We start from the raw sequence: 19,960 nt of genomic DNA, 5'->3' as shown, positions 1-19,960 counted from the left end.
ACCTTGTTAGGCTAATCAATGCTTCATTATATTAAATTAACTGAATATATACATACATAAACAGTGGGGTCTGGAATTCTGAGAAATGCCTCTACTTTGCATTCTTTTCTAATTTAATTCAACATTTTTCTTACAAACAAAATACAATACAAAAGCATATCACTGTTGTCAGAACAAAACCTTGTATCTCCAAAATTATAATGTTACAGGAGAAGGAAAAAACACACTTCACTTTTAATGTAAGTCGATGGAACCAGAATTTTTTCCAAGTCATTTTGGGTCGTTTCTTTTGGTTCATTCATCATGAAGTCTACAAACAATATAAAGGGTAACGGGTGTTTTCAAATTGTGTCAAAAACTGAAAAACGACAAAAATGGAGATACAAGGTTTTGTTCTGACAACAGCGATATCATAACAATCTGAGTGAAAGTACATTTGAAATATTTACATGAATTTTAGGATTCTTAGTATTTGGTCTCCTTTTCAAAGACAGCATGTACTCGAGTTGGTTGGACCCATCAGAACACTTCAGTGGAAGCAATTGGGTTAAAAAATCCTTTTTGTACAAAGACCTTAACATGGTCAGTGTCCCAGTTTGGATATAGAAATAGTGCATTTGTTTACTCATCATTCCAAAATTCTGAAAGTTTCTTGTGTTTATTTAACAGGTTCAAATAAAAGCCCCCTGAGTGCATGTATAGCTCAATCAACTCAATCAAGGTCAACTGGGCCTGTTCATCATTTTTACACCTCATTGAGCTTTAATGGCTTAATTGTTTTATGCAAGAAGCATTTTTACTTGTCATGTTTCCTTATGCTTATTTTTTCAGTTTTTTTTTTTTAATTTGTCACCACCACATACAATGAATTTATACAGTGTAACTACAGACCTTCAAAGATAAAACCATATCAGGAGACCATGTGATTTAGACCCTGTTGGGCCAACTTTAAAAAGGAAAATACTATTATTAGGTGTAATGTAGTCTTATTAGATGAAATTAACAGAAGTATTTGCTTCAATTTGTTCATTCAGTCCATTATGTGGCCTGCCAAGCCTTAGCTAGGTGGTGTATACTGACCCATATAAAGAGACATGAGTGGTAGAGTGTGTAAATATGAACAGACATCTGGTGTATCTGCACTCCATGGCAGGAGTATAAATAGCCATTAAATTCACAGCAGCAAGGGAAATTGTGTGAATGTGTGTATATTTAATGACCGATTACTGCATAACTGCCTTAACAAGATACATTACACAAGTTTTCTTTAATTTGTTCATCCATTAATTTATCTTCAAACTCTAAAAGTTATCTTTTCCCTCGATATTAAGACATTAGCTCATAAAGTTTTCACATTTATTACTCGTTTATCTCACTGAACCCACTCTGTGTTATAAGCCAGGTGAAGCAGGTGTAATGTGACCCCTGGGTGAGGCATCACCCCCCATTATCAGCAGGGGCTCGCTGCCACCGGCACTCCAGCTGACCGACAGCCGCATTCACGTCCAAAAACGCCTGCCATTCAGGGCAATGAAAACGATGAAATGCCTCCATTATAATGGAGACGTGAAGGGCTCAGCGGGGCGGACACTTGATCCCCTCGCCATTGTCCCGCGCATTTCATATCTGAAATATCTGCCTGCGCTCTGTTCTGGTACACACTAACACTCGCATGGCTCTGAGGCTGAGTCTGCCTGAGCGGCAATGGGAAACAAGCAGACCATTTTCACTGCTCAGCAACTGGACGCATATCAGGTCAGTCAATGAAATCAGTATTCACTCATCTTCTGAGGAATATTCCTGTATTTACAGCTTTTATTCTAACTGTTGTTTACAGAGTATAATCACAAGGCTAATCATAGGCCAGTAGTTTCTGTGAGTAGTTATGTGTTCCATGGTACTTGCACAAAAGTTAGGTTCATTGCTGTTACAGGACACTGATAAAATGTATTATTTAAATGGCACAGTAGTCAAACCATCCTTTGCTGATTTTTCATTTTTAAGTATCGGAACAGAAAACACATGTTTAGAGGAAATTACAAGGAAGCTCCATCAAAATTTTTAGTATTCAGTGTTCACTTTATTGCTCAAGGTGCTTCTATTTCTCTTCGGTAGACTTGCTTTAATTTTTTCAAAGAAATCTGTAAGGATATTATCAACACCTACAAAGTTCAGTCTTAGAAGTTGGTTGCATTTTGTGCTTCTCACGATCCAAGTAATACCAAACATGTTCAATCATGTTGTGGTTTGGACACATGGGTAGTCAGTCCATCATTCTGGGAACACCATGGATGCCTTGATCTTCTCAGCAGAGTGCTTGGATTTGTTATCTCGCTTCAGTCAAAAACAAATCAACAGCTATAGACGTAAACATTCACTGATCCTCCACCATGTTGACTGACGGTTGTAGACATGGTCCATTGCTTTGGCAGCATTCATACTGTCATTCCTAAAATTTTCCATAAAACCTTATTCCGCTTTTTGTGCTCTACTAGGTTAGGTTGTCAGGAGGCACTTGTCTTTATACCCTATGATAATTTTTTGAACTCCAGTTTTGGATACTTGTTTGTTTTGCTTATTTTCCTTTGACTTTGCCCTTCCTTATGCAAGTTGTGTATCCTATATTTTAGATTATTATAAAAATCATATATTTAGTCTTATATCTCCTCAGAAATATCTCCTTTAGCCATTGTAGATGCATATGAGAAGGAAACGCAGCTGAGGTGAGTTTGGGTAGTCACTTGCGTGGCTGTTAGTGGCTGTTTGAAGGGGAACATAATGTCAGTGAGAGCTTTGAGAGCAGCTTTTGTTGAAAGGACACAGCTGGAATTGGTTTGTTTTTAAGACTGGAATGTGGATGAGTTGAAGTGGCAGTAGTATTAAATACAGCTAGATTTAATATTATACAGAGTGCTGCAGTTCCTTGCTGTGGTTATGACTTTCTCACTGTTTTGTGAAATGGCAAGCAGCTAATCAGGTTATAAGCTGAATGGTAAGGGCATGCAGAAAAATATTTAGTATGGTAAGATGATATTTACTTTGCTTTTCTGTAAATCCAAGGATGCCTACACGAAGTTTCCCACAGTATTGTCTATGCCACAGAAGGGAATTACATGAAATACTTACGAATACACCACCTGATGCAATAAGACATTGTTTTAGGATGAGTTTTGAAATGTGCTTTTGACCTAAAACATATTTGTAAAATTTCATTGATGGCAGAGATGCATGCAGGACACTGTAAGGCAAAGAAAACACTTTTTTACTTGTAAGGCAAAGAAAACACTTTTTTCACCCTCATCAACCTTACATTTAAATCTCAGAAGACACGCATAGATTCACTGATCACTTTGGATATTAAATAAAATGTTTTTTTTGTGTTGTAGATAGCGTGAACCCTGGGTCTTATCATTTACCACTGAAATCTCAGTCAGTGCACCATTTCACCATATATGTAACAAATATAACCATTTTACAATGTTTTATGTGAAACTGTGAACATCTAAATCATCTGCTGGGAACTAAAAGTGCTCGAAATTGCAGAAATATTTATTTCTTTTCCTCTTGCCTTAATAAAGTAACCTACAAATGACAATTAGCATATTCTTGTCTATGTGAAATAATTCTGGACTGTGGAAGTCAAATCTTTTTACAGCATTATTTTCCCTTTGGATTTACAGGACTGCACATACTTCACCAGAAAGGAAATTTTAAGGTAATTTGAAAGCGTGAAGTATGTTTTGATTAACAGAATTCTTTTCAGGCCCACTGAACATATTGGTTATGTTGCAGGGCTAGTATGGCATGGTTTGATCTACACCAACAGATTCTTGCAATGTCCTTGACCTTCCTTATAAAAAGTCACCACCTTGCCGATTGTTTTCGTTCCACATAGGTGGGCACTTAAGCAAGTTTAAGGTCTCCATTCATGTGTGTTAAAGCAAGGGCAGTGGAGATATAATCTTTGACATAGAGCTTTTAAAAGTTTCACCTTTAGTATGTATTGCTGTAGGCATAGTTTAAATTATATCTACAAAATAGCCTTTTAAAAGCAACTTATGACTAATGACTTAATCTAATGCACTTTCCGCTCTGAAATACAAAGATTTTTCAAGAGCTGAAAGTTTGAACATTTTTTCATGTAACTACCTTACATCAGGGGTCTCCGACCTCAAAAATGTTCAGTTACTTTTACCTTAGATAGAGTGAATTTCATAAACGAATGAATGACTGACATTAGCAGGCTGGTATTATTAAAAGTCTTTACTTTCCACTTGAGTTGTATTGGCTAATGCGCAAATGTATTACGGACATGAGAAATTGTTAACAAAAAACCCATGAATAGCTAAAATATTGTAGTGTTCAAAAAGTGTTCTGACCTTTTTTATGGATTGTGTTCTCTTGCATTTATTGCACTTTGCACATTGTTCGCTTTACTATGGGCTCTTGCTGTGGAGGAGTGTATGTGTGATTGAGCAGAGAGAGAGAGAAAGAGAGAGAGAAAGAGAGAGAGAGAGACAGAGAGAGAGAGAGAGACAGAGAGAGATGTGAGCTGAGTACAGAACAAGCTTTTAGAGAGCAAAAAAGCTTTGCTTATGTACGGCATGGCTGTGTTCGACAACAGCTGGAAAATAAAGCACCATGTCTTGAGTGAAAGCAGTGTGTCTTTTAATAACAGTGAACTGCATTGAGAAGACTAGATCTCCAAATGAAAGCCACCAAGCTTTGAATAAATTAGAAAGTGAACCACCACTTTTGCAGAGTTTCTTGGTTACTTTTATATTCCAAACACACTACGTGCATTAGGTGCATTACCATGACTTACTACGGAGACTGGGCAGGCTGACCCTGCTGAATCTCCCATTGGCAGAAAAACAAGCATCTGCAAAAAATTAGCTTTATAATACTGAAAATGTTTCCAAATTTTAAACAACAGTGTTTGCCACCACTTATTCAAAGGAAGGCAATAATCACATGAGACTTTCTTTCTAGACTTTTCCACAGGTACCGCGATTTGGCCCCTCAACTCGTTCCACTGGACTACACCAACCAACCAGATGTGCGTTTGCCCTATGAGCTGATTGGCAGCATGCCGGAGCTGAAGGTGTGGTATATCTAACACAACACTGCGCCACTCAAGCCGTGTTCCTTATCAATTATGGATCCCTACTAATTGATAGCAGTCTTGGAGAGTTTATGTGTCATCAGATCCACCTGAATCGGAGATAGCAGAAAACTCCAGGGGGGCTTTAGACTATGCGAGTCCATTAGGCACCACTCCACACAGCAATAGCACTGGCACTCCCCGCTAACTCTCTGTCACAACATGAGCAGTACAGTCCAACAGGCCAGTGATGCTTCATGATGGTTATTTCAGGGGGAGAAATGGATGAAATCCTAAAGTGACTCTTTTGAAAGGGTCCGCTTGCTACATTTTTATTGTTTCTACATTGTGTTTTTTTAACCTTGATGTCCACTTGTGACATTATCTAGTTTTATATGCCAAAAAGAGTCATAATTCATTTTTATAAACATTCTGCATAATGCAATTGTTAAGATGTGAACAAAGTTGTTCAGAGCGGTTTGATATGTAATATGCCATTCAAACTTAACAAGTCAGAATTGTTCACAGTGTTGGTGATGGGAACCAGAGATTAATGCATCTAAAAGATGCCTAACAGAAATGAATATGTTATGGTTATGAAATCCACACTTGGTGGAGACATACATGCAAAGGCAAAATAGTCCCCGTAGAAAACTTAATGCCATTTTACCATTATCAACATTACATACACACGAGGATTCACTGTTCATTTTGGCTAGAAAATAAAAGGTCTATATTTGCATTGTAGACATTATCCTGCCTGGTTCCCATCACCACTACTGTGTCATTTCTCTACAATGCATCATTTCACATCAAACCACACAGAAGACTTTGTTTACATCTCAGTGACTGAATTATGCAGAAAGAAATCAGTGGACTTCCCCTTTATAGCATGACTCTAATATGTAAATGAGCTCTGTTCTGATAGGCTAACCCTTTCACAAGTGAAATGAAGCACATCACAATCAAAAAGCAGTCAAGGCTGTTAAGTTTGGACTTAAGTTCTCACAGACATTATTATTATTATAAAACTTCCTCCACCTGCTTTCTATGGTTCCACTGGAAGGCTGTAGTGATACATTCTCAACAGTCAGGAACTGAATAACATTTAATCATTTTCCTCACACCTTCTACTCAAAAACTAGAGACTCTCTGCAGTAACAATGTTCATTTATAATTATGAGTCTATTCATAAATTCAAAATGGGCTGCTTTTGCAGCTTTGTGTGTCTATATATAGACTGAATGGACCAGAGAGCAAACAATCCATTTTAAATCCTTCGTTGTTTGCAATTTTTTAAATAAAAAAAACAGGAAAGTTAATACAGCTTTTCATAATATAGTCCCTTTAAGGTGCTTGGTTATTGTGCATTAACTATAACTCCGTCTAAGTGTGTGCAATTTTAACAGGGTGTACGTCATGACCATAAGCCTCTAAATAGCGGGGATTAGGGGTGGGTGATATGAAAAAATGGTATATTGCGATACACGATAGAAATGTTCGTGATATGTATCACAGTGTTTTGACACAAAGCCACAATATAGTGACACTTTTAAAAACTGCTATCCAAAGATATGAATGCAATGTTTTTATTCAATATTTCACAAACTGGATTGCACCAAATCCAATTGAACAGGACTAATTATACTCTCTTTTTAAAGAAATATGCAGTTGATCAGTGTTCTTTAAGTACTAATGGTATCCACAATGTGGATAAGTAGGAGTTTCATGATAACAGAAATGATCACAATAATGATAAAATATTGTCACCATTAATTGGAATGTTCAATATTTACTGTATCTCTACCCAGAACTGCATAGTTCTATATTACACATACTGTACCAATGCATACACTACTAATGGTGTGATGTTGACACACTATTATTTAATATGGTGGTGTGAGGTTTTGGATGCAGCCTGTCACACCTTTCGACTGGGTTGTTCAGGATAACCCTTTCAGACAGAGGATTGCGGAGGTCTTTTCAGAGGATGGGGAAGGAAACATGACGTTGGACGACTTCTTGGATATGTTCTCAGTGCTGAGCGAAATGGCACCAAGAGATCTGAAGGCCTACTACGCCTTCAAAATCTACGGTCAGTTATAAAGTTTCCCCAGTTTTCCCCATAACCCAAATGTGGCTGATTGGATGTTTGGTGTCTAGACTAATCCACTTAACAAACAATGGAAGCTAAAAACAACAGTAGCTTTCATCTTATAATCTGAAATTTGTATCCATGTTTATAGATAACAGAATGTCGTACAGCATCAGAAATCACATAGGCAAGTCTGCTGAGACAATGATTTTGAGTTTAAGTGATTTGGGTGTGCATTTTCAATGATGCGCATTGACATGGTATAAGCTTCCAATAACTGTTGTCTACAAGGCCAGAAAAAAAAGGGCACTGCCATGGTAACTTTTAGTCCTCTAAGGTACAAACATTGTAAATGTCTAATAGTATACTTTAAGTGAGTTTGAAAGGTGCACCATACTCACTTTCTGAGGGGGTGGGTGCATATTTGAAAAATATAATAAAAAGCCTGGAATCAAAAGCATGGAGTATGGAATCAATGCAGGTCAGGGAGGGAGTTATACGATGTACCAGCCCACCTAAAAGTCTGACCGTATTTCTCCTGCTATACACACGCACAGCATTGACTTTATCCAAAACATCTTTTTCTTAAATCTGCACATTTTTTTATCTCATTAATTTCTTACTCTTAATTATTATTCATATGCTACATTGAGATAAAGGCTGCTAGCTAGTGATACAAAGAAAACTGGCAAAAGCTTTTTTCTTGTATGTAGCATAATCCTGAAAGTCTATGTGCTACAGACTAATGCTAGCTAAGTTAAGGTCAGCATTTTTCACTGCCCACTTACTCAAATATGTCCACATCCCTTAAATAGCCTAATTTTCTTAAACACTTCTATAACCTAAAAATATACCTCAGCCAGTTTGCATTAATGTCCCTGTAGTTCCTGAATAATGAGCCCTATTATATAATAAGCCTGGGTTTTTAAATCGTTAAGTGGTTTTCATTCTTGTCTTCTCAATAATCTCTCCTGAAATAACAGCACAGACCAGTATGAATTCCACGTCTGCTGGCCTAAGCTGGTTTATGTTGGTCTCTGAAAAGTACCCTGCTAGAAAAACCCAGCATAAACCAACATGTCGCTGCTGTCAGAACAAAACCTTGTATCTACAAAATGCTAACTTTACAGAAGATGGAAAAAACATACATTACTTTTAATGTAAGTCAATGGAACCAGAAATTTTTCCAAGTAATTTTTGGGCCATTTCTGGTCCACGCATCATGAAATACAGCGTACAGGGTAACAGGCAAGTTCAAATAATTTCAAAAACTGAAAAACAACAAAAATGGAGATACAAGGTTTTCTTCCAACAACAGCAGTTTGTTGTGCTTTGGATGCTGGTTTGTTGGCCAACCAGCATGACCAAGGTGGGTGACCAGCTAAATCAGCACCAGACCAGTAAAAACCAGCAAAGTCCAGCTCAGACCTGCTTTTTGATTTTCAGCAGGGTAGCCTCATAGCTCCAGCGCAAAACTAAAGAAGCAAACTTCAGACACCAAACATGCCCTGTCTGACTGATTACATGCGATCATTCAGTCAACTATGGCAAAAACGCTCAAAGGCCATTGAACAGTATATTCATTTTCTCCTCCATTGTGTAAGTAATCCTCTTGACATTTTAAGTGTGATAAGAGGGTATCTGTAAGTTTAGAGTTGCTAGGTCGGGCACTCGGTCATGTACAGTAGCAAAGATCATCGGCTTTCTATTGTGCCGATCTTGTACAGTCCCACTGAGGGAGCTTTAAGGAAGGATGTAAATAATGCAGGAGTTCATTAGAGCAGGTTTTATCTCTGAACAGAAGTGTGCGTGTGTGCTCAAAGCTGTCTAATTAAACATGCTATCAGAGTCAGACATTTCACAGCAATACATGCTCCACTGCTGCCACAGGTCAAGAGAAAGTTTTCATCTATTATTTACGGTCAGTAAACAAAGGCAGTTGCGCTGCAGGCATGGCGGATTGAAATAGAAGTCCTAAAGGCAGTTATGCAATCAATTTAATCAAATTAAACTGAATTATTGTGTGCTGTAAAGTGGGTCATGAGGTGACCCATACGTGGGGAGTAGAAAATAGCACTAGAACACTAAAACTGGACATTTGGAGTAAAGTTTTATGCACTGATGAGTCTAAATTTGTAATCTGTATTACTTGGATTGTGAGGAGCAGAAAACACAACCAGTGTTTAAGTCTAAATGTTGGAGGTGTGGAAAAATATCCCTGCAGATTTGCTAGTAGAGCTGAAAGTAAGCCTCCCAAAAAGAATGAAGACTGTGGTAAAGGTAAAGGGTGGACACACTAAATACTTCATGAAAGAAGTAAAAAGGTGCTCTCTGGCTTTTGCACTGTACTGTATATGATGGATGTTTCTGATAAAAAAGGCCAAGCAATGAGCATGATGCAATAATATGAGCTCATATGTTACTATTTCACTCCCATCTCTCTCGCTCAAAGACTTTAACAATGACAACTTCATCTGTAAGTCGGATCTGGAGAAGACTCTAAACAAGCTGACGCGGAACGAGCTGACGGAGGACGAGGTGAGGATGGTGTGTGAGAAGGTGATCGATGAAGCTGATCTGGACAATGATGGGCGCCTGTCACTGGAGGACTTCCAGCACATGATAGTGAGAGCCCCTGACTTCCTCAGGTTAGAGCTAACAGACTCTGTATGGGTTAAAAACATTCACAAAAGGCCTGTAACAGCGATTGGAATGTTTTACATAATGCCTGATATTTCACATATCTTTTTATTCAGTAAGTAAAAACATATATAAGTTTTGTTAACATGAAACATTACTATTACTATGGCTACATTTATAGATAAAGTGAAATACCTCTATACAGTGGGGTAAAAACGTATTTAGTCAGCTACTGATTGTGCAAGTTCTCCTACTTAGAAAGATGAGAGAGGTCTGTAATTTTCATCATAGGTTCACTTCAACTATGAGAGGCAAAATGAGAAAAAAAATCCAGGAAATCACATTGTAGGATTTTTAAAGAATTTATTTGTAAATTATGGTGGAAAATAATTATTTGGTCACCCACAAACAAGCAAGATCTCTGGCTCTCACAGACCTGTAACTTCTTCTTTAAGAAGCTCTTCTGTCCTCCACTCATTACCTGTATTAATGGCACCTGTTTGACCTTGTTATCTGTATAAAAGTCATCTGTCCACAGCCTCAAATAGTCAGACTCCAAACTCAACCATGTCCAAGACCAAAGAGCTGTCGAAGGACACCAGGAAGAAAATTGCAGACCTGCACCAGGCGGGGAAGAGTGAATCTACAATAGGCAAGCAGGTTGGTGTGAATAAATCAACTGTGGGAGCAATTGTAAGAAAATGGAAGACATACAAGACCATTGATAATCTCCCTCGATCTGGGGCCCCACGCAAGATCTCATCCCATGGGGTCAAAATGTTGTTTTTCTGCAAAGGGGACAGGACGACTGATCCGTGTTAAGGGAAGAATGAACGGGGCCATGTATCGTGAGATTTTAAGCCAAAACCTCCTTCTATCAGTGAGAGCATTGAAGATGGAACGTGGCTGGGTCTTCCAGCATGACAATGATCCCAAACACACCGCCGCTTGGGCAACGAAGGAGTGGCTCCGTAACAAGCATTTCAAGCTCCCGGAGTGGCCTAGCCAGTCTCCAGATGTCAACCCCATAGAAAATTTGTGGAGGGAGTTGAAAGTCCGTGTTGCCCAGCGACAGCCCCAAAACATCACTGCTCTGGAGGAGATCTGCAGGAGGAATGGGCCAAAATACCAGCTACAGTGTGTGCAAACCTGGTGAAGACTTGCAGGAAACGTTTGACCTCTGTCATTGCCAACAAAGGTTATGCTACAGAGTATTGAGTTGAACTTTTGTTATTGACCAAATACTTATTTTCCACCATAATTTACAAATAAATTCTTTAAAAATCCTACAATGTGATTTCCTGGATTTTTTTTCTCATATTGTCTCTCATAGTTGAAATGAACCTATGATGAAAATTACAGACCTCTCTCATCTTTCTAAGTAGGAGAACTTGCACAATCAGTGGCTGACTAAATACTTTTTTCCCCACTGTACTAGAGTAAAAGTTGAAATACTCCTGGTATTCTGGTAAAATATAATTAAAAGTAGTACTAGTAAAGTCTTCTATACATATTTCTAAAGTGCGAAAGTACTTGCTTGTGAATGTACTTAACTATTAAAAGTAAAAATACTGTTATTACAGTATTACAACACTTTTATTACAATACTGTATTGTTATAGCATCACAACAAATTAAATATGTTGTTGATTTTAAAGGGAAAAGAAGTAAACACGACTTCTGCTGCAAACTATTTAAAAAAATTAAAATTATTTGAAAACTTTTTCTTTTTGCAAATGTTATTTGCAAATGCTATTATTTGGATCATTCTCAGCACTGCAGTAACACTGATATGGTGGTGTTGTGTTACTGTGTGTTGCACTGGTATGAGTGGATCAGACAATGCAGTGTTGCTGGAGTTTTTAAACACTGTGTCCACTCACTGTTCACTCTATTAGACACTCCTACCTTGTCAGTCCACCTTGAAGATGTACAGTCTGAGACAGAAACTCATCTGTTGCTGCACAGTTTGTGTTGGTCATCCTCTGGTCCTTCATTAGAGGTCACAGAATGCTGTCGGATGGGTATTTTTGGTATGGTTTCACTGCAGTGTTGAGATTACTGACCAACCTCATAATATTTGTTCTGTCCTGACCATTGAAGAACAGCTAGCAAAGTATGCGGATGGACTACAGTCTGTAATTGAAGAACTATCAAGTGCACCTATATGGTAAGTGGAGCAGATAAAATGGACAAGAATTATAGATACAAGGAGCTGGTTTTAACCCGTAAGAACCCAGATGCAGTTTACCTTAAAGGAAAATTATAAGGGTTATAGAACAGACCAATTGGACCACATGGAACACATTTCTGAATTGCTTTTTGTAATTCTACCTCGTAGTGTCAAAATTCTGTGTTAAAATATGTGTTACATTGGGAATTTATGGTAAATATATGCTGTGTTTAAAAATAAATCTAATAACGTTTAACTTTTTATCTTTTAATTTGCATTTCCACAACACTGCTGACTCAGCCTAACAAATTCTTTTTCAGATTTGTTGTACAGCACATAAATTTGTAAAATGTTCAAAATAAATTAGACCTCATATTAAAGTATTCACAACAAGCAACTGTAGCTGCAGAAAACCTGAAAAAGAGATATGTAGTGATTTTTAAAGAATGGGTACACAGTACAAAAAAATTCTAAATTAACTAATTGGTTAAAAACGCTGAAGAGAAACAAAACCTTTGCATTATTATTCTGTTCAAACTATCATTGTTAGTCCTTTCATCTGGTAATTTGGCCAAAGCCAAAAAGTAATGCTTGAAATAATTCCTTACAGGCCAGTGTGCAACCTCATCCAACATCATCTGGAACTCCAACACAAACTCTCTGGGTTGTGGTGGTGCTGGAGGTATGGTGTTAAAGGATGAGAGACCTCTTTATGACTGCACAAGAATCAGACTAATGGCAACCTCTGCTTGGAAGCTCCTTTGTTTCAGTTGCTTTTGGATACCAAGTCGTCTACAGTAACGGCAGTAGATGAACCATGCTGTAACAAGGCCTAACATGATGGTTTGCCAGGTAGAGGTGCCACCTCCATGACCTCATGCGGTCTTTGTACCTTACAACACATGCATCAAAGAGGTCTGTTCTGAACTGAACCATTTCTGGTGCTATGAATTTTCTGAAGGACTCCAGTGGAGCATGAAGTACAGTATGGAGTACTGTCTGGAGTTTTGACACTGTGTCCTTTGAACATGAAATTGGGGATTTCAAATGGTTTCTTTCTCCAAGAATTTTTTTTAGTTCTATTTTGGTGTCTGTGCTTCATGTTTGGTTGAGGTACGCCATCTAAATCATATGATTCACTACTGTCAGTCATTAGACCCACTTGACTCATCACTCTCCATGTCTTTGTTGCTGGGAGTGTAATCAGGGTCTTCATCTGAGCTATCTTCACATTCCTAAAACTCACTGTCATCTCCATTGATAATCTTGAGTGCATCCTGAAGACCATTGAAATAGGGTCAACATAGGACATTAGAAATTTTATTTGTTTGTTTACCAAGTAAAGCATCTCAGCTACAGCCAAGGTGTCATTTCAGTACTGATATGCAAAAAATGTTTAAAATGTTTAATATTACATTTTATGACTAATTGAACTGATTTAACACTATGTTTATGTTTACATTGGTTTAAATATGCCTTTAATTGAACAACAAAAAAATATAATCACACAAAATAATAGAATCAGCCAAATTAGTTAAGCAGATAATTAGTGTTTTTCTTATTGTGACAAAGAAGTCACATGGTGTCTTCTGTAAGTATTTTAAGATTAATATCCCGATGTAACATATATGTCACAACACAATGTCAAAACATATATTTCATTATTTTATTCTCGAAATGGGGTCAGCATTGGTTGTATGTCATATAGGGCATGTTATTAAAGCATTAACATTGTTAAATTAGTTGAAACACCTGTAGAAACAAAAAACACTCATGTCTCATGCACTAACCAAACACAGTCATTTTGTTAATGAGGTTACATGAACACAAATTCACAAACTGTCATATTACTGCATCCAGGAATTTCAGTATATGTCAATTAAGGACATCATGTGGATAAATTGAAGGATGAAGCTGAATAAGGAACTTTCCAGACCTGTTAAAGTGTTTGTGATACATGGCCCTTTTGGGTATGGCTGTTTGGTGTATATGTGATACAAAACCTTAAAAATGAGACAAAATGGGGCACCCCATTAAAGTACCATTCAGATGGCATTTGTTTTCCCTGGGGAGGTGGGATAAAGCCAGTTTACCATAGGACATCTGTAATGTTTATGACCAATTTGATGAGAAATTATGGATGGACTATACAACAAACTTTTTTTCTGATGCCAAGTAATACCAAGGCTGTTATAAAGAGACTATATTGAAACCAATACCTTTAAAAGGAGGACTTGTTTGGGATTTCAACTGAGAAAACAGTAAAAAAAAAAGGGCATTACAAATTCTATCCAAAGGCCATCTGACTGCAGTGCCGCAGATTTACAGCCGTACTTTCACTCCAGCAGTTTCAGGCCTGGGGGAACACATGCGCAGTAGGACAGCGTGATTGAGCCATGTAAACAACATCCTTATAGGAAAGTTGAGCATTACAAGTGTTTGCATCCATATTTCAACCAGCGGCCCGATCTCCTCATTTACAATGTCTCTGATGTAAACAGTGACTGTTTATGCTGGTTGTATGTGTCACCATGCGCATTACTATTCGCCAATATACGAATCAACCACTGCTAACCGGTTAAACCATAAGCCAAAACACATTATAAAACCATTAGAAACACTTAATGGGTTCTGTGGGTTTTTTTCAGGAATGATGTGTTCAAAAACTAGTTTGTTTCAGCCTAAACCTTCATATTATGCTCAGTTTAAGCCTGCTTAAGGTAAAGTTTTATTCCTGCACATGTAATGTATGTGTACACATAAAGCCCCCATGTTAAGGGTAAGTTGATTGAGCTATATGTCTACATAACCCATGAGCTTACCCAGGCCACATAAGCTGTAGTTTATGTGATATTGACCCTGTGAATCTCTGTGTGTTCAAGTCAAAGTTTGTGTTTAGCCTAAAGCTTAAAATGTAACATTAGCACAACACAAAGTTATCACATTTATTAGAAACCCACATAAAACGAATGTTGGTTAGTCTAAAATGTGCTAACAAACCAAAACAAGCTCCGTTGCATGCGCTGAATGCCACTGACTGGAACCTGCTGGAGTAAAACTGCTAGTGTGAAACTGTGGCCCTGCAGCTATGCAGATAAATATTATTGAAAGCCATTAGTATTAAATAAACTGCCACATTAACATAAGATCTGTTTAGGGAAATGACTCCAAATAACCTGCCATCATAGGACATTCCTTGTGTCTGTGAGAAGCAGAGTGAGATGGCGGAAGGAAAAGTAGTTTGTATCCTGCACAATTATTTGCTATCATTTTTTGTACTTTTTCACTAGTAGTGCAATACTACTGTTAGACATCACCGCTGTCGGAACAGAAAGCCACATATCTAAATGGTAACTTGACAAAGTTAACAAAAATGAAAAACTTTCTTCACTTTGAATCAAACTCAATGTGACTAGTTTCTTTCCTCAAGTGATTTTGGAGATTTCTGTTTTGGAGATTACAGAATATGAGAGCATTTGCAAAGGATTAAAATAACGTTTAAATAAAAATAAAGTTATTTCTATGGTTGGTATTAGGAGCCGGAATATTTTCCAATGCTGAAGTGTGTAGTCAATGGGTAGGACTAAAATTACTGAGAAACAGTTGTAAAATGACATTACTCCAACTCCTCATGTAAAACTAATCTTGTCTGAAGAGTCAGCACTTAGTCACACCCTCTGGCAGATATCATAGCTTGCAAACGCTTTTTGTGTCCAGTTAGGAGTCTTTCTACAACCCCTGGCAAAAATTATGGAATCACCACTCTTAGAGAAAAGATCTTTCATTCATTCATTAATTTCTCCCTCAGAGTCACGGGGCGCTGGGGGTGGGGGTGTTGTGCTGTAGCCTATCCCAGCAGTCATTGGGCGGAAGGCAGGATACACCCTGGACAGGTCGCCAGTCCATCGCAGGGCAAGGAAGATCTTTCAATTGTTTAATTTTGTAGAAAAAAGTTAATCCCAGAGATATGCCACACATTTTTTTCCAAAATTCCAACCTTCTGGCATTAAGAAAACAATAAAAAAAGAAATAAATGTAATTGTTGTAGTCAGACACAATTGTGTTTGTAAATCAAGTAGAGGAAAGAAATATGGAATCACTAAATTCTGAGGAAAATATTATGGAATGATGAGAAAAACATTGCACCATTAGTATTTGTACCATTAGCTGCACCACCTCTGGTTTTTATAACAGCTTGAATTCTCTGAGGCATGGACTTAACTAATGACAAACAGTATTCTTCATCAATCCATTTCCAACTTTCTGTTATTGCTGTTGCCAGATCAGCTTTGCAGGTCGGAGCCTTGTCATTGACCATTTTCTTCAATTCCCACCAGAGATTTTCAACTGGATTGAGATCTGGACTATTTGCAGGCCATGTCATTGACATTATGTCTTTCTTGAAGGAAAGGTTTCATGTCCTTTGCCCTATGGCAAGATACATTATCATCTTGAAAAATGAAGTCATCATCACCAAACATCCTTTCAGCTGATGAAATAAGAAAAGTGTCCAAAATTTCAATGTAGACTTTGGCATTTATTGAAGATATAATGACGGTCATCTCCCCCGTTCCTTGACCTGAGATGCAGCCCCAGATGCAGATTCCCGATTCATCACTGAAGATTACTTTCATCCAGTCATCCACAGTCCATGATCGCTTTACTTTAGCCCACTGTAACCTTGTTCTTTTCAGTTTACGTGTTAATGATGGCTTTCGTTTGGCTTTTCTGGATGTAAATCCCATTTCTTTTAGGCAATTTCTTAGTTTGGTCACAGACATTGACTCCCGTTTCCACCCACTTGTTTCTCATTTGTTTTGTTGTTCATTTTCTGTTTTCAAGACATTTTACTTTAAGTTTTCTATCTTGACGTGTTGATGTTTTCCTTGGTCTACCTGTATGCTTCCCTTTTACAACCTTCCCATCTTGTTTGTACTTGGTCCAGATTTTAGACACAGCTAACTGGGAACAACCAACATCTTCTGCAACATTCTGTGATGATTTACCTTCTTGAAGAAGTTTAATAATTCTCTCCTTTCTACTGGCATCTCTCATGTTAGAGCCATGATTCATGTCAATCCACTTTGTGCAACAGCTCTCCAAGGTGTGAGCACTCTTTTTTAACTGAAGACTAATTAGCAGATTTAATCTGATGCAGGTGTTTGTTTTAGAGCTGCAAACTAAAGAGCGATTCCATAATATTTTCCTCAGAATTTAGTGATTCCATATTTCTTTCCTTTATTTGATCTACAAACACAATTGTGACTGACTACAACAATTATATTTATTTCCTTTTTTATTGTTTTCTTAATACCAGAAGGTTGGAATTTTGGAAAAAAAGTTTTGTGCCATGTCTCTGTGATCAACTTTTTCTACAAAAAGTCAGTTTCTGTTTCTCGAAGTGGCTCCTACGTGAATTTTGAGGTATGTTTTGGATCATTGTCCTGTAGCAGACGTCAGCCTCCTTCAGCTTCAGCTTTTAACTGTGTCACATTTGCTTCCAGACAACCCCAAAGCATAATGGATCCAACCACCCCCCCATGTATAACAGTTGGCAAGGTGTTCTTTTTATCAAATGCTGCACCTTTTTCTCTTCAGACTTACCTTTGGTGATTAGAGTGCCATTTTTACTTCATTAGTCCAGAGCAGTTGCATCTAAAATATCTGACTTGTTATTGTTGCTGCACATAAGGTTTTCTTCTGATGCCTCTCCCTTGCAGTCATATTTATACTAGCAATGCTGCACAGTAGACAAGTGTACCATCACTCTTGTGTCAAGCTTCCAGATGGTCTTTTGCTGTCATATGAGGGTTTTGCTTTGCATTTCTAGACAGCATACAAGCAGTTCTGAGAGTTTCTTTGCTCTTCCAGATTTTGATTTCCATTGTTCCCTTTAAGTAACATTTCTTAACAGCATTTCAGACAATGGAAACTGACCTGGAAGATTTGATTTCTTTTTATAGCCTTTCCTGGCTTTGTAGGCATCAATTAGCCTTGTTTGTCAGCTGCTTAGAGGAGCCCATGGTTGTTGAGCCTTAGCACAAGGTTGGAAGACCTGCCTAACAAGTCCCTTCAAGTTAAATAAGGCCTAATGGATTAATTACATTTTGGGATTTTATAAATGTATTTTTTGCACTTGCCACAATCACTATTTTATTTTTTTCATACTGTTCATCAAATGCATTAAGATTTGCGGAAAATATATTTTTTAAAACGGTTTGCAGCAGAGGTTGTATTTTATGTCTTTTCACTTCAAAACTCAACAAAAAATGTAACTTGGCCATAGACGGCCCAACTTTTGCATACAACTGTATGTATGTTGTACAATATTATTTTGATGAACTATTAAGGAAACCTGTGACAGCAGATATGAAAACTGAGCTAGTTGTTGGTGCCTGCAGCTGTACAGGTCTCTTTGATCATTGAAATAATCTAACAATATCTACAATAACTCCATACTTTAAATTTTGATATTTTGATATATTTAAAAGCAAATATTTTTGTAGTTTTACTCAAGCAGATATACAGGCAGAACACTTGTACTTCTACTCAAACTAAATTTCTATTGGAGTACAGACACTCTACTCTATGCTCATATTTCGTGTTTCATATTCATCCGAGGCGTCTTCCATAGTTGAAGACGTTTTCCTAAGTAAAGACTTGACCGCTTTCTTAACCAAACTAAACACATTAAAAACACATAATGGAACTATTATAGCCCAAATGTGGCTACTGTAAAAGTCCCCAAACATTTGACAGGCCTAGCATATGTTTTAGGTATTCGGGTAGTTTATCTTCTAAGAATGAATCTCATCACTGTGAAAAATGAGTTGAACCCCTTCATGGTTAAATAACATCACAGGAATGGAAAATCAGCTGAAATTATTATGAAAAGTTTAGTTTAGTGAAGTCCATTCCAGGAAAATCGGAAGACGTTTGGAAAATTGTAACTGTACATTTGATTTCTTTCTAGCACATTCCACATCAGAATATGAGCTCCAAGAACAGATGAGGACCAAAATGGATCAGGGGAAATCTGGGACTGGACGGATATGGAACAGTACAAGTATTGTGGCCTAAACTACAGCTGAACTACAGCATTCATTTACAGTATACAAATGAGCCCATAAAACCTAGCATGTATTTTAATTCCCAGGAAATGTTGACACTGAAGAAAAGTCACAGAAGCACTTCTTCATATTAAATATACTTTTCTGGACGAAAATGAAAACAGTATTGAATTCTGAGATGCGAGCACTGCCTTGTGTAATAAACACATGTGAGGAGGCCAGTTCTGTACGGACTCAAATTCTTTCTGAACAGAACATAAGACGCAGCAAACGACAGGTAGTTATTACAGTCAAATGCCTGCAGGTGGAGCTGCATGACGTACCACTTGTTAACTGATATCATGATACTGGCCTTGGCAATACTGAATTATGCAAATGATCCCTGTAACCACTTTCAATAGGCCTCATTCACAAACATCTTCATGAAACTTATGGACTTATTTTTCTTAGGACCTTTCCTTCAGGAAACCTAATAAATGGAAATTATTCACAACAGTGATTAACAAATTCCTGTTAATCCAGGTTTAGACACTCAAGTTGTGATTAAGCCCCATGCGTGAACACATGGAAGCAGGAAAATGTACATAAATATGTAGAAAGTATTTATACCCATAAAAAAGTAAAGTCGCCACCACCATAGTGCTGCTTCTTATAGTATTAAATACCATTAAGGGTCCCTCTCCACCAGAGGGCTGTTCATGCTCAGAAACTCGTCCCTCATATTCAACTTAACCTGCCCTCGAGCAGGTCAGGTGTGCAGCATAAGCCATTATGGTGGTGCGGCCGAGTAAAAGATGATCAACATTCCTGACACCGAAAATCCAGGGTTAGATTGAGCTAAGCTTAAAGTAGGCTGGCCTAGCAATAAATCCTGCTTTG

The 19,960-nt window shown here is 37.7% G+C and overlaps 1 protein-coding gene across 2 annotated transcripts; it reads left to right on the top strand.

Moving 5' to 3' along the window:
- The first annotated feature begins 1,704 nt into the window (after positions 1–1,704).
- Positions 1,705–19,192, top strand: cib3 (calcium and integrin binding family member 3). Of its 2 annotated transcripts, XM_017697172.2 has the most exons (6): positions 1,705–1,755; positions 3,681–3,715; positions 4,993–5,104; positions 7,052–7,199; positions 9,652–9,847; positions 18,985–19,192. In XM_017697172.2, the coding sequence occupies exons 1-6, from the start codon at positions 1,705–1,707 to the stop codon at positions 19,004–19,006; spliced, it is 564 nt and encodes a 187-aa protein (XP_017552661.1). In that variant the 3' UTR covers positions 19,007–19,192. The 2 variants fall into 2 exon arrangements, with proteins under 2 accessions (XP_017552661.1, XP_037387012.1); XM_037531115.1 differs by lacking the exons at positions 3,681–3,715; positions 4,993–5,104.
- Positions 19,193–19,960: the final 768 nt, after the last annotated feature.

This window comes from Pygocentrus nattereri, chromosome 19, assembly GCF_015220715.1.
Source record: "Pygocentrus nattereri isolate fPygNat1 chromosome 19, fPygNat1.pri, whole genome shotgun sequence".
NCBI lineage: Eukaryota > Metazoa > Chordata > Actinopteri > Characiformes > Serrasalmidae > Pygocentrus > Pygocentrus nattereri.
Note: the sequence above shows the minus strand (reverse complement) of the source record. Positions and strands in the feature narration are given on the sequence as shown.